A 15,165-nucleotide genomic window follows, 5' to 3' on the forward strand; every position below is an offset into this window, starting at 1 on the left:
CTTTTCAGTATGCAAATATTAGACCTAATAACAAAACTGAAGTTTGATCTGTGTAGGCCTATGCGGTAAAAATTGTAGCCTCTGAGCAGCAGATCAACCAGTCGACCACTGAAAATGATGAGCCCGAAATTAGTGATGAGGAGGCCATGACTACAGGGACAAGTAGAGAGGATAAATTAAAGTTATTTAATGTAAGAAAGAGCAATTATGCTACATGATGAACCTATATGCCTTGTTTGCTTAGAAGAGGGTGTAGTAAAGGACAACAATATAGCCTACCCATGCAAAAAACATGTAGCCTAAACATTAGTTCAATATGCCTCTTTGTGGAAGCGTGGGATAGGCTACATTTCAAAGGCTTTCTTTCTTTCTGTTTTTGTTAACTTGTGGAATATTTTTTGTTAACTTCTCAGTTGAAGTGAATTATTATAACCTTTACACATTTGTTGAACCATGGTACTAATAAAAACTACAGGATAGGAAGAGCTGAAATGTTGCTTCATTTATCCAGTTTCCACCACTATAGAAAACGTGGGCCGGTCTTGGGCCTGAAACTCCCGGGCTGAAAAGTGGCCCCACTCCGGCCCTGCCCCTGGGGTCCCGAAATATCACTTCTAAATTCGTTGTTTCTGATACATGACTTTGATCCCCGACCAGTGGGAATGGCTGAAGTGCCCTTGCAAGGTACCTAACCCCTCACTGCTCCCCGAGCGCCGCTGTAGCAAGGCAGCTCACTCCGGGTTAGTGTGTGCTCTGTGTGTTCACTTATTCATGGATGGGATAAATGCAGAGACCAAATTCCTTGTATACACAAGTACTGTATACTTGGCCAAGAAACCTGATTTACATTTACAGAAACACGTTCAGTGGCAAAAACATGAATGAAGGTTAGAACTTTCATGTGTGAAAATACCCCAATAGTTAAAAATATTCTGTGGAATGCTTGAGACTCAACAAAAAGAAAATTACACTACAGTATTCAAAGTTTATAACAGTTTATTGGCTGTGTAGAAACTTCATGAATGGGATAGATTAATAGCCCAGTACCCTATCAGAATTTGCTTTTTAGAATATCTGGCTTTTTTTTTAAAAAAAAAAGGTCATACTGGTGAACAAGTCTTTTCACAGTTACATTTCTTTTTGTTAATCTGAGACAAAAGACGACCACATAAACGTGATGAATATTTCTCAATTTGGTTAACTGATTTGAAGTAGCATACCCCAATATAGTTTGAATATTTGCAGATTGTATGAAAAACCTGAGTCTAAAGTTATTGCAAAATCCATTCACTAGTCAATACCACAAGTATAATACTTCATTGCTGATGGTTGCTGACACTATTGCTAGCATTTAATATGCTTGTAAGGACAAAAAAAAATCTTTCCTACGAAACCAGCATGGTCATTATACTGATAAAAAATAGCATTCTGGGATATCAAGGACACACTACAGCAAAGATGCTTACACACAACTGCTATACACAGTGGACGGGTACAAGCAAGCTATAGAGCAAGTCTCATTTTCTCAAAATGATTTTGTGCTTAATAATATCCTAATGAATCACTTAACCATTATCTGGTGGTTGACCACTTAGAAGAAACATATGTGTGAGTTTGCCACTTCTGAAACTTGTAAAAGTCAGTGGAAAACACAACATAACATTCAACAAACTTCTATGCCACATGCACATGTAACAGTGTATCGCTACCCTTCAAATAACTGTTTAATATACATAATATAGAGGTGTGGGTGACAAATAGCCATATTTTCATAATCAGATACATGCTGGTAGTCTTACGTTGTCATGTAATATCATCCATTGTGGATGACTACAGAAACTTACAGGCTGTCTTGAATGGACGGAAAGTACTTAGTTAACTGACAGACTGGAAAGTGAAGTGAGATAAAGAAAGTTGTGCTTTGAAGGAGGTGATGGAAGAGAATGTCCTTACGACTTCTCAGATCTGGCAGTAAACTCAATGACCTCGTCTTCATCCTGAGGAAAAGATGGGTGAAAAAAGTAACCGTTAGCATCATAGATATGAATATGTAGCTGCCACATTGGACTCTAAAATGTATGTCAATGGCTCTGCCATCTTACTGAGGGCAACACAGAGTGGTAAATGACTGGAAGAAATAGGTGTCTTTGAGTGGAAATCGACGGGAAACAAACATTGTGAGTTGTACAACTTGTATCGCCTTGTAGTCATATACAGTGGGCAGTGCTTCGACTTGGCCAGCTTCCCTCGCGGTCCACGCGCGGGATCACGCGGCATCACGCAACTTTAATTTGTATTTTTCCAGTGACGCTGCAACGACGCTGCAACAACCGGCAGAGGTCTCAAGTGAGCAGGGTGTCTCGTAAAAAGAAATGGAGCTGGAAAACCCTACACAGACTTCACTACAGACTTTAGCAGACTGGTTTAGAAATAATTTAATAGCCAGAAATATGCCTGCCCTGCCCTAATAAAGAAATATTTGGTTAACGGCGAGTGAATCCCGTTTGCAGCCGTAGAAGAAACGCAGGACAAATTAAACATTCTGGTTTTCTCCGAGTGCAACGATGATAGACAGACATCATTTGGACAAAATATAGAGCATATTAACCTCCGTTGCTCAGCCAAATGCCTTCCTGTTACGTCCTGTTATCACGGAGTTACAGGCGATAAACTATTTTTGATGGTCACAAGTTTACTTCATTAGCGTTTATTTCTTTGATTATTAAAGAGTGTTTTTCATTTAAAGGCTTGACTTCGTGCTTATTCAGAAGAGCATTTAGTGCTCTCCCCAATCCCAGACGTTCACATTGCATGTTTGTTTGTAATGGATGCAACCGCGAGATACGCTTGTCATAGGCGCAGATACCAGACGGAGCACCCACTGAAAACATTGAGCACCCACGTGTGCTAGCTTATAGTCCCGGCTAAATTTACATTAATTTAAAATCAAACATCGCAGTTTATGTTAAATTCAGCATCTCTCATAATGTGATTGGATATGTTGCTGTCAATTCCCTACTTCATATACCAACCACCAATGAGAGCGTCTCTCGTATGAAAATTCCTGACACTTCCCACCTGAAGAATTAACGCAAGGCTTTGTCGGGTCTTCAGCCCCGAATGTTTAAAATGTATATAGCCCTGAACAGGGCTCCGAACTGGTTCAAGGAACGAAAACGAAAAACGAAAACGAACGGAATTTTACTAGGAGCGGAAACAGAAACGAAAACAAAATGGTCTTCAACTGTTCCGGAACAGAAACGTTATTCTGAAATCCACAAAACCGGTTAATAACGTTTTTTTTTTCGTTCTCTATATATTTTATAAAATTTCACAAAAGCATATCCTATGTCAGGGAGACTATTTCCGGTTGTGCGAAAAACAAGCCCGCATCTACACTGTTAATGTGAGCAAACAAGCCGCTATGTAGCAAACTACTGTAGGCGAACAGCCTAATAATTTGATTTCTGCAGTTTGAAAAAAAAAAAAAAAAACGAATAAATGGACCTTTGGTCCAAATGTGTATATTTTGTCTTGCTGTTGTAATGTAACCTATCCGTCTGCCACTTCGGATCTTAGGCCAGCTCGTAGCGTAGGCTACTGAAACTGATTTGGAAATTGTTTGTAGCCTATGCGTAATAGCCTATTTTACCTGTCCACGCCTTGTCGTTTTAAAGTCGGGATTTGAAATGTTTGCGCAATTATAGCCTATTCTATGTAGAAGAGTTAAACGGGAAATTTGAGATAGGCCTTGTCAGCAACAGACAGGTTCGTTTATAAACAGGGTTGGAATTATAGTGCAAGCCTTTGAAGATCTCCATATGGATAAAACTTGGGCTACAACCAGGTAAGGAGTTTAGCACGTATCCAGAAATATTTTTGATAAGAAATTATTTATAGGCATAGGTTAGGCCTACAGTCTGTAGGCTATGGGATGGATTGCCCATCTGAATGTTTTTGGATGCCGCCTGTGATTTATTATTTTTGGGCATAGCTACGGTATAGGCTAAATCAAGGGGAAATAGTACGTCTATTCTAAGGTCCACAAAAATAGACTTGATAGGCCCGCCAAACACTGGCGGAACTTAAAGAACGAACGATATTTTGCGTTCCGAACCGGTTCAGGACCGATATGTTGGTGGCGGAACGCATGCAAGAACAAAAACGTTAAACATAGGCCTACCTGAACCGTTCGGAACGTTTGAAAAATAATTTCGTTTTCAAGCCCTGGCCCTGAATATCATTTTAAAAGTAGTCTGACAAAGCTTATTGTTTTGTGACACAGCTAAACACTGGTACCTCATAGAACGTCTATAACATAGCCTAGGTGGTCGCAACTCACAAAAGTAAAGCAGATAGAAACGCAAATCTAGCCTACAACACGCAGACAGCTTTATGCGCAGGGGAGAGTGTGCTTTATGATTGTTGCCTTCTGATGGTATCTTGCTAATTCACTGAACTGCATTAGGTGACACAAATGGTATTGCCTTTATCTTATAACTCCTTGTCTGAGCGACTACCAGGCCTATGGTTTTTAAAAGTCAGATGTTCCCTGACAAAGACATTCGAACATTAAGAATGTTTATTGACTTGAAAAATACACTAATTTTTGCAAACTCCGATCTTGATCAGACATTTGTTCCCAAGGGTCTATGAATTGTTAATCCGGCCCTGCCTCCAACGAACGCAACCTTCCACCTCTGAGACAGCTGAAAAGAAGTCTAGAGGACTCCTAACTCACTAAGACTTACTTATTGTAGGCTGCGCAAACCACAGGCAAGCCTGTGGTTTTGGGCAAGCCTGCATTCGAGGCAGGCCTTCTGTTGAAGAATTTTATATAAATCCTGCAGTAACAGTAATCCTCCTACCCCCCGCTACCACAGCTGTGGATAGTGTGGCATGCTCACGCTTTATGTCTCCTTCTTGCAAACTAGTCCTATAGCCCAACCATTTAAGTCTTCAAAAAATAAGAACTTGCCAGATATGCCTTCATATCTTTGGGCTTCATTCAGCATTTTGTTCTTCCACTGGAAATGACTCTTCTACATTTGCTGCCTGCTGCATCCTTTCTGTTTGTATTGTTTAGAAAATGTTTGACGTCTTGAGTTAATGCATTAAACATTGTTTGCTGGTAACCAGCCACAAATAGCCTACAGATTCTTGCGTGCGTACATTCTCTATTCTCTCCAAAATGTGCCCGTTCTATAGGCTGGCCAAGTGTGTAATTCTGCGGCATAAAGCAGATGTATTTGTTTATTGTACAGAAAAATAAAAATGACATGTCAAGCAGTCAATTGACTACATTGCAGTCAATAAGTAGGGCAAATTAATTTACGAAACCAAAACGTGGGTCATAGTTGTCTAAGCCTCTATAGCGTAGCCTGTTAAAAACGTCGCAGAAGCCTACCCAAGGCTACAGATTAATTCTGAACAGTTATTTCTCTACTGGCTCAATTATCACACCACTGTTTTGATTTGCGTAGTTGCGTTAACCCAACACTGACAATAATGTAGACAGCAAATTTTGATTTCCGTTACCACCGTGTAGTCAAGCCTTAAGCCATACCCAAGTAGCCTAAATCGAGGTAAATCCAGCTTTTTCAGAAGGGGCGGCAGGCAGAGCGACGCACAGTGGCTGAAAGTGGTACTAAAGCTTCACGCAGCTTCACGCCTCGTAATGCGCGACTGAAGTGGCCATTTGAAAGCGATGCCCACTGTAGGGATGGCCTTGTACATGTAAAATCGTACAGTTATGTTTTTGTTGTTGCATTTGGTAGTCTATTAGAAAACATGTTTAGAGCTGACTGGATTTTGTGAAATAAATTTTTAAATAAATGCGACTTGTAGTTCAGAGCGACTTATATGTTTTTTTCCTCTTCATGACACATTATTTGACTGATGCGACTTATACTCCGGAGCGACTTATAGTCCGGAAAATACGGTACTTAGGATTTGCAGAAGTAACACTAGAGCTTTTCAGGAGCTGCATGCAAATCCTTCCGCCCAAGTAGCAATGCTTCGCATCAATGAGAACATTGTTCCAAGTTTGTATATGCTTAGAAAATGGCTGTATAATTTAACATGGGTATTTGTAGCCTATGTGTTGTAACTACGCAACAGAGATGCTATTGGCAAAAGTAAAAAAGAAAATATATGGAGCACATAGTACGGAGATTAGCAGTTGAGCTAGGAAGTTAGTAATAATGTTTCATGGATCAATGACTGGGCTCAGAAATAACTGCTTCTTATCATGTTGAATAGTTCTCTAAAAAACCCAGTAGGTTAACATAATAATCCATACAATCAACAAAACAGCCTTGCTACCACCTCACTTGACATCACCAATTCTGTTGACTGTGTTGACTGGTTGATTTGTCAGCAGGATTATGCAAAAAACTACTGCCACAATTTTCATGAAAGGTGGAAAGGTGTAGTGTAAAGACCAGACAAATCATATACCCATTTTTTGTATTTTATATCTGTGGCTACTCCAATCCAGAATGCAACCCTGAGCTGAGCCGCACTCATTTTGAACCCGCAGGTCCAAAGTGTTTTTTGAGCAAGACCAAAGCGTATTGGAGCGGTTGCTGCTTTCACGTATACCCAATCGAACCAATCTTTGAGGGGAAACGCTCCACGTTCCGATTCAAAGAGCCATGTGTGAAAGCGCTCTAAGAGGCCAATCTTAGCGGTTTTAAGTCAGCCCGAATCAGTCTTTGCACGATGGGAAATAATTTAAAGGAATCTAATTGCAATCCCTAATCGTGGCAAAATCATAATCTGTGACCGAATCTGTGAAAAGTCATAGAGTTTATCTTTAGATGCAAGAGGGTCTGAGACTGCAAAGATTTGGAAAAGATTTTTTAAGACTACAAAGTCTTTTGGTGTAAGGATGGTCGTCATTTTTATCACTACTTGATACCTCAGCTAGCGTAGTTAATTTGTTCACTAGTGGCAATGGTCATTATTATGGAGAGAAATTATGGAGAGAAACATTATGGAGAGAAACATTTCTATATAGCAGTGGTATTGTCCTTCAACATATCATGAGTTGTGCATGAGGAGCAACATGTCAATGTCAGTGAAAGTTAACAAAGATCTGTCAGAAATGGCATGCATAGGCTATAAGCTGAGTAATAATGTACAAGCCAAAGCAACCTTTGTACCAACAAACATGATCATGCATCAATTCATGCAGCCTTTATAGCGATTAATCGTCAGCCACCATTTATATGATAATAATCAAAAACAAAAATCATTAATGTGACCGTTACCATTTTGTATGCGTTCAATTAGCATTTTTGCACGTTCCGAGAGAATGAATGGGGTTTCAGGAAATTCATGAGAGAATGAATGGGGTTTTGGGAAATCGCAAAAAGAATGCCCTTGGTAGTTAATAAACTGCTCGAGACACCTCACATTTGTTTCTTTTCAATAAAACCAGCGTGTATGTTGTCTCTGTGTGGACCTGCTATCTTTAAAATATGACTGTTGCTATGCCTCTGCTACCAGCTGTCTCTTAGCTAATTGCGTCTAGGGCTGTCACAATATAAAAATGTCAGAATACGTTTATCATGACAAAATATATCATGATAATTATATCATCGCAATATCAATAGCAATCATTATTAGACAGGTCATCTGCCAGAAAAATTAGGCCTATTTTCCTGTCAAAGTTTTCTCTTTGGATTCCTTGTCAAAACCCCTGTTGGAACATGGAAACATGGGGCCTCTTGAATTTTGTCCAAAAATTCAATATGGTGGCCTTAGTCCAAAATGGCACATTTTTACACACTTTTGGCTATGGGGATATTAAAAAAACAGTGTTATTTTAGCAAGAAATTGTTCTCTTCTATGAAATAACTTTAACTGATGGTTTTGAAAAACCCTAAGTATTTTTTTTATCAATTTTAAATCCCTAAATAAAAAAATAAATAAATATATATATATATATATATATATATATATATATATATATATATATATATATATATATATATATATATATAATTTTGTCAGATTTTTGTTAAATATCAGAAATCAAATTTCCTTCGGACATAAAGCTCTTACAGGTTAAATACAGTTCAAAACAAAGTGGGTACCTTAATAGTGAAATTGAGTGCTTTATGGCCTTCAGCACTCAATTCAACCTGAACCTGTCACATTTCAATTCCCAGACTAGATTCCCAATTAACTATCAATTTAAAGAGAAAAAAAACATTTGACTAATGACTAAAAGTTGACAAAACTGTCATGACTAGTCTACAAAAGATGCTAAAAGACAAATATGGCTAAAGACTAAATTAAATATGGCTGCCAAATTGAACACTAGAGGTCCTAATTTGAATGACGGGCAAAGTGCAGTCTCAAGTCTTAAGTGTCAGGACCTTAACCACAAACATTGTTTTGTCAGCTCAATGCTACCACATGCCACACGAAACCTACAGTTCATGCACAAGAATTCTGCTTGTTGATAGACTTTGCCCAACATTAAAATTAGGGACCTATGGTCTCAATTTTGCTAATGGGACTCATTATGAGACTACATTCTGAGCTGCATTCACAGATTCACTGCTTTGCAACACTTTGCCGAGGTCAGGGGGAAACAGAGAGTGGGGAGGTTTGGCTAAAGACACAGGTGTGGTCAACAAAGCATTTATTTTGTTCTGAGATGCTAGTGCTTTAGTGTAACATCTAGTGGCACAATTGATCTATTACAGCAGCTTTCAGTTCACTCCTGAAAACACAGTCTTACATAAAATACATTTTAAAAGGCAGCGACTACTCCACCTACTCCAGCAAATACTCCACCTAGTCCATGCACATACGCACGCACGCATACACACACACTTACGATCTGCTGCAGGTTCATCTGTGCAAATATGACAAAAAAATCATGACCTAAAAAATTGTATGAGAAAAATAAAGCTAAATAATGTTTATGATATAGTTTAACTTGGAACGTGTCAAATTTCACAAGAACCCAACAGGAGAGGAACAGAGATTCCTGGAAACATAGATATACTCCCATTAAAAGTAACTCGGCTTCACTAAAAATGAGGACAACCCTCAATGAACCTCCAAGAATAAATAAAGGTTGAATGAATGAATGAATGAATAGTAAGTTGTGTCTATCATGGGACCAATGGAATGCTCAGAGCAGACTATGAAGGCTGAAATGAGCCTTGCTGCTTTGGTCAGCAATTTATGTTAGACATGGTTCTGAATTTTGTTAAGTTATTGAGTTATTTTGTTATCTTAGCTTCTGTTGGTATCAAGTGCACTACAGAGCATACTAGAAAACAACACGGGTGTGCCATAAGGTGCAACTTACCTGAGTTCTGAATTTATCAGTCTGCTGAAAAAAAAATATCACCTCCTGATTTCCAACTGACAGAGCCTGACAAAAGGGGAAAGAGACAATTAAAAAAAAAAAAGCCAATTTCTGTCGTTCATTCAAATTACAGATACCTTTTGGAGGAAATTATTTGGTATTTCACTATTTTTTTTGGTTCGTCATAAAACAGGTTCTGCATATTCAAAAAGCATGCTACATGTGCAAAGAGTGGAACCTAATCTTCCAAGATGTTAGCGGCTAAAAAGTGTGATAAATGGTTCAGGGGAAAAATAATGTTGAATCATATTTACATTCTGCACATAGCTCTGCATACCCATTACTCCCAGTGAAATATCTCACAAACTCCACTCAACACAAGGCAAACCGTATATCACATATTCACATATGTGAATATGCAGAATCAACCGCGCTACAGACACTCGAAAACTTTTCTCAACCTTCAAATCGCTACTCAACCCTCAGCTGCCTCCTCCTCCATCCAGCCTTACTGCAGATACCCTCGCCTCATTTTTTACAAACAAAGTGGCGGCAATCAGCAGTCAATTCTCTACATGCCCACTCAACGCATCTGACTCAGATACCGCACTCCTACAACCTCTAGGGACTGCTGGAACATCTTTTTCAGCATTCACGCCTCTCTCCGAGAGTGAAGTGTCCAGACTCCTGACATGCAGCCGTCCTACCACATGCTCGCTGGACCCTATACCTACGAGCCTACTTCAGTCCATCAGCCCGACCATCGCTCCAGCTATCACACATGTGATCAATGCCTCGCTAACCTCCGGCACATTTCCAACAGCGTTCAAAATGGCCCGGGGAACACCGTTACTTAAGAAAGCTTCTCTCAACCCTGCTCAAGTCGAGAACTACCGCCCTGTCTCACTACTGCCTTTCCTATCCAAAGGCATTGAACGAGCAGTCTCCAAACAGGTCTCTGACTTCCTTTCACAGAACAACCTTCTGGATCCAAATCAGTCTGGGTTCAAAAGCGGCCACTCTACCGAAACGGCTCTGCTGTCTGTAACAGAAGCCAGGGCGACCGCTCGGTCATCAGTACTCATTCTGCTTGACTTATCGGCTGCCTTTGACACGGTTAATCACCGTATCCTTCTCTCTATACTCGCTGACATGGGAATCTCCGGTTCTGCTCTCTTCTGGTTTGAATCCTACCTCACAGGACGCTCGTTTAACGTGTCATGGCTTGGTCAGCTATCCGCATCTCACCACAGGGGTCCCCCAGGGCTCAGTGCTGGGCCCCCTCCTCTTTGCTATCTACACCACCTCCTTGGGACAGATTATCCGTTCGCACGGCTTCTCATACCACTGCTATGCAGACGACACACAGCTCTATCTGTCCTTTCCACCTGACGACCCCCTGGTTTCAGCACGGATCGGATTGCCTTTCAGACATAGCTACATGGATGAAGGCACACCACCTCCAGCTGAACCTCTCAAAGACTGAACTGCTGGTCATCCCAGCTAAACCTACCATACACCACGACATCAACATCAAATTTGACTCCCTGTCTGTTTTACCGACCAGGACTGCAAGAAATCTAGGAGTTGTTCTTGACAACCAACTAAACTTCTCAGATCATGTTGCCTCAGTCGCCCGGTCATGCCGTTTCGCACTCTACAACATACGGAAAATCAGGACTTACTTGACTCAAGATGCTACCCAACTTCTGGTTCAGGCAATAGTCATCTCACGACTCGACTACTGCAATGCCCTCCTGACAGGTCTCCCAGCCTGCGCAGTGAAACCACTTCAGATGATCCAGAACGCGGCGGCGCGCCTGGTCTACAACCAACCCAAAAGGGCACATGTTACCCCGCTGCTCATCCAGCTACACTGGCTACCTATGGCGGCCCGCATCAAATTCAAGTCTCTAACGCTTGCCTACAAAGTAGTCTCCGGTTCTGCTCCCACCTACTTGAATGCCCTCTTACAGACTTACACTACCTCCAGACCGCTGCGCTCCTCTGACGAACGACGTCTAGCTCTACCACCGGTACGCTCAAGCCAATCCAAACTTTTCTCATCTGTTGTTCCTCGTTGGTGGAACACACTGCCAGTTCCTACAAGGGCAGGGACATCCTTTTCCACTTTCAAAAAACTCCTGAAGACCCAGCTCTTTAGAGAACATCTACTCTCATAGCAACACTTACAACAAGTCTTACTGATCCTAGCACTCACCAGCCGTTTTAAACTGACAAGTAACTGTTAAAAACAGCACTCACCGACGCACTTATTCTTACTATACTCTAATGTTTTTTTAAACTGTCCTAAAATTGTGAGAATTGTTCTAAAACTTACTGTTTATCATGTTGTTAGTCGCTTTGGTTAAAAAGTGTCAGCCAAATGTAATGTAATGTAATGTAATGTAATTAACAGCAGACCTTACCGAATGCGGGGGATATAATGCATGCCTCTGTACAATAAGCCATTCCCGAGTAATTTTGTCAGGTAATTATGACATTTGACCAATATTTGAGATTGGACTGAACTATTGGACACACTATTGGACTGAAATGGTATACAAATAGGATTCAAACACTGTTCAAGTGGATTGTGTGTAATCAGTCACGTATGTAATCCTCTCGATTTATACTTTGTTAAATTTAACATTGCCACCATTTAAGTGAGATGTCCATGTTAACAAATAACTTGCAATGGACTTTACACCTAGGGAGAAGGAGGTGTAACATTTAAATAATAACTTACTGTTACGTTAAAACTATTTGCGTGGTGCAACACATTCAATTTTAGTAGTTCGACTTACATTGGAACTAAGCTAAGATGGAACTTTCGTTTAACTGGTGCAACCGGCTGCTGGTCTGTGCCTTTTTGTAATGCTTCAAAATTTAGATACACACCAGCCCATTTTCTGGGCCAGCTCAGATCTCACACACAGCTTCATAAAGCAGCTACAGGAAGTCCGTCTAACTGTTCCTGCACATAACTGCACAACTGCTAGGTTTGACTGTAGATTAAAACTCGTAATTCTGATTCTTGAAAAACATGAAAAACACACTAGTCAACAAGTGTGAACTGGGCATCAATACCTCCCTCTGTAACTGGATTCTGGACTTCCTAACCAACAGACCTCAGTTGTTAGGTTAGATAACCACACTTCCTCAACCATCACCCTGAACACCGGCGTTCCACAGGGATATGTGCTGAGCCCTCTCCTCTACTCCCTCTTCACTTACGACTGCACAACTGTACATGGCTCTAACATCAATGTCAAGTTTGCAGATGACACTACGGTGATTGGTCTCATCAGCAACAACGATTAGACGGCCTACAGGGAGGAGGTCCAGCACCTAACATCATGCACTGATAACAACCTGGATCTCAACACCAAGAAGACCAAAGAGCTCATTGTGGACTTCAGGAAGTCTAAAGTGGGCACACACACACCCATTCTCATCAACGGGACTGAGGTGGAGCGTGTCACCAGCTTCAAGTTTCTGGGTGTCCACATCTCTGAGGACCTCTCTTGGACCCTCAACACCTCTACCCTGATCAAAAAGGCTGACCAGCGTCTCTTCTTTCTGAGGAGACTAAAGAAGGTCCATCTGTCTCCTCAGATCCTGGTGAACTTCTACCGCTGCACCATTGAGAGCATCCTCAATGCGTCAACCATGTGTCACAGTTTGGTATGGCAACTGCTCTGCCCATGACCGGAAAGCACTGCAGAGGGTGGTGAACACTGGCCAACGTATCACCGGTTCCTCACTCCCCTTGATCGAGGGCATCCAGGGCAAGCGATGCTTGCGTAAAGTGCGCAGCATCATCAAAGACTGTTCTCACCCCAACCACAGACTGTTCACCCCACTCTCCTCAGGGAGGCGTTACAGCTCTCCGCACCCGAACCAGCAGGTTCAGAGGAAGCTTCTTTCCTGCGGCTGTCACCCTACTAAACTCTAGCTCTGCATCCCAGTGACATCCAACGAACTAAGCCCACATCACCCCATGCCCCACCCCCGCCTGATGCCTCCTTGCCTGTGCCTGTTGAGGTGTCCACAACCATGGCAACCTTGACAGGGACAACAATGAGGCACAACCCCCCCCCCCCCCCCCCCCACACACAACTGCACTACCCTATCCCATCCATAGTGTCTATTTATTTACAAATGAACATACTGTAATTACACTTATACATAGCCATATTCTACTGGTCTTCATCCTGCACATACACTTATTCTTAATACTATTATAATGTTACTGTTTCTGCACTACAATGGTACTGTTACCACACTGCACATAGCTGTACATACTGTACATATCTGTTTATATGGTTCATACTAAATATCCATATTTATTCAGTTTTTCTGTAATATATTCTGTTAATACACTGCATATATCTATATTGTTCTTACTCCTACTATAATGGTACTGCCACTATATTGCACATATCTGTACATGTTGTTCATACATTGTTCATATTACATAGCCATATTGATTCTGCTCTTATAAGGTTACTGCTAATACACTGCAATTACTTAATTTATACTACTCTAAACCATACCTGTCTTCCGTATTTCAAGGTCATCTCCCAGCACCCTCCCGTTTTGTTATTTCTCCCGGAAAACTCCCGTAATTTGCATGGCCATCAAACTTCATTTTAAAATCATTGATCCATTCAGGTTGCCAGGTTGTGTATGAAATACACCCTACACATACACGATCACTTAGTTTCAATTTCAACTGTTTTGTCATAGGCTAAAACCTGGCAACCCAAAACCCAAATAAGGAAGCGGGTGCCAACTGTGCAACAGCCTCAAATGTTGACAGGTATGCTCTAAACCACCTTCTGAAAACAACTGCATACTACTGTCTACACGGCACTATATATTTTGTCCTGTCTATGCACCACCTACTTTGTATATCACATTGCACTTTTCTGCTTTTTTGCACTTCTGGTTAGACACAAATTGCATTTCGTTGTTTCTGTACTTGTACTCTGCACAATGACAATAAAGTTGAATCTAATCTAATCTAAAAGTGTGGGCACGGTAGAGGGAGTAACCATCACATTGGTAACTTTTCTGATGTCTGCCAACTGTCTTGGAACAATAGAAAGCATTTAGCAAGCCAATAAGTGATCCACTAGTATGTTAGCTAAGGTTGCATTCAAAACGGTCCCTACACTGAATTCCCTACTCCCTACCCACTGCACAGGGTGTACAATTCCCATAATTGGAATGCCCTGCTAGTCTTAGGGTTGCAATAGACAGGGTTCCCACCCATTTTCACTGACAAAAGACCTTGAATGACATTTCCATGCTTTTTCACAGCCTATAACGAAATTGCTTACTGTAAGCCACAGGTTGGGGCTAATTATGACATGTTACTTAAAGGGACACGTCACCCATTTGCATTAAGCTTTATATCGTTAGAAACCCAGTCATGTTTTTGAATGGTCGTTCCCTCATTTTTCCTTGAGACGGGAGAAATATGGTTTTCAGTGTTGCAGTTCCTGCTTTCAATGATGTAAAAATCGTCATTTTGCGTCATTGAAAGCAGGAAGTCCCATATCTTTGTTAGGGGGTGAGACTACAAACACTCCTTCCTCATTTTCCCAGGGGGTGGGACCCACTCATACTACAGACCTATCAGTGGGTGGGTATTCACTTGCAGAAACTAAAAGATATGGCCGCCATCTTTTTTCTTTAAACTAAGCTAACAGGCTAGGCTCTCGCTTTGTGGAGAAAGCTGAAAAGTAACAACGATGGCGAATGGTAATTTTTAAACTAATATGACAAATGTGGATTCCAATCTTTTGGAAATTGATCTTAAT

General features: G+C 41.0%; 1 protein-coding gene across 5 annotated transcripts in view; it reads right to left on the bottom strand.

Annotated features, from left to right (window-relative positions):
- Window positions 1-1,091: 1,091 nt before the first annotated feature.
- aspg (asparaginase homolog (S. cerevisiae)) overlaps window positions 1,092-15,165 on the bottom strand; it is a 71,551-nt gene continuing 57,477 nt past the window's right edge. For 3 of the 5 annotated variants that reach the window (XM_042091305.1, XM_042091304.1, XM_042091302.1), the window contains 3 exons: window positions 9,335-9,400; window positions 8,855-8,872; window positions 1,092-1,997 (listed from right to left, as the gene is read on the bottom strand). In XM_042091305.1, the coding sequence (XP_041947239.1) occupies window positions 1,950-1,997; window positions 8,855-8,872; window positions 9,335-9,400 (132 nt within the window). In that variant the 3' untranslated portion in view covers window positions 1,092-1,949. The remainder of the gene's footprint in view (window positions 1,998-8,854; window positions 8,873-9,334; window positions 9,401-15,165) is intronic. The other 2 variants (XM_042091303.1, XR_006031701.1) reach the window with 2 other exon arrangements.

The sequence above is a fragment of the Alosa sapidissima genome, chromosome 5 (assembly GCF_018492685.1).
Source record: "Alosa sapidissima isolate fAloSap1 chromosome 5, fAloSap1.pri, whole genome shotgun sequence".
NCBI classification, from domain to species: domain Eukaryota; kingdom Metazoa; phylum Chordata; class Actinopteri; order Clupeiformes; family Clupeidae; genus Alosa; species Alosa sapidissima.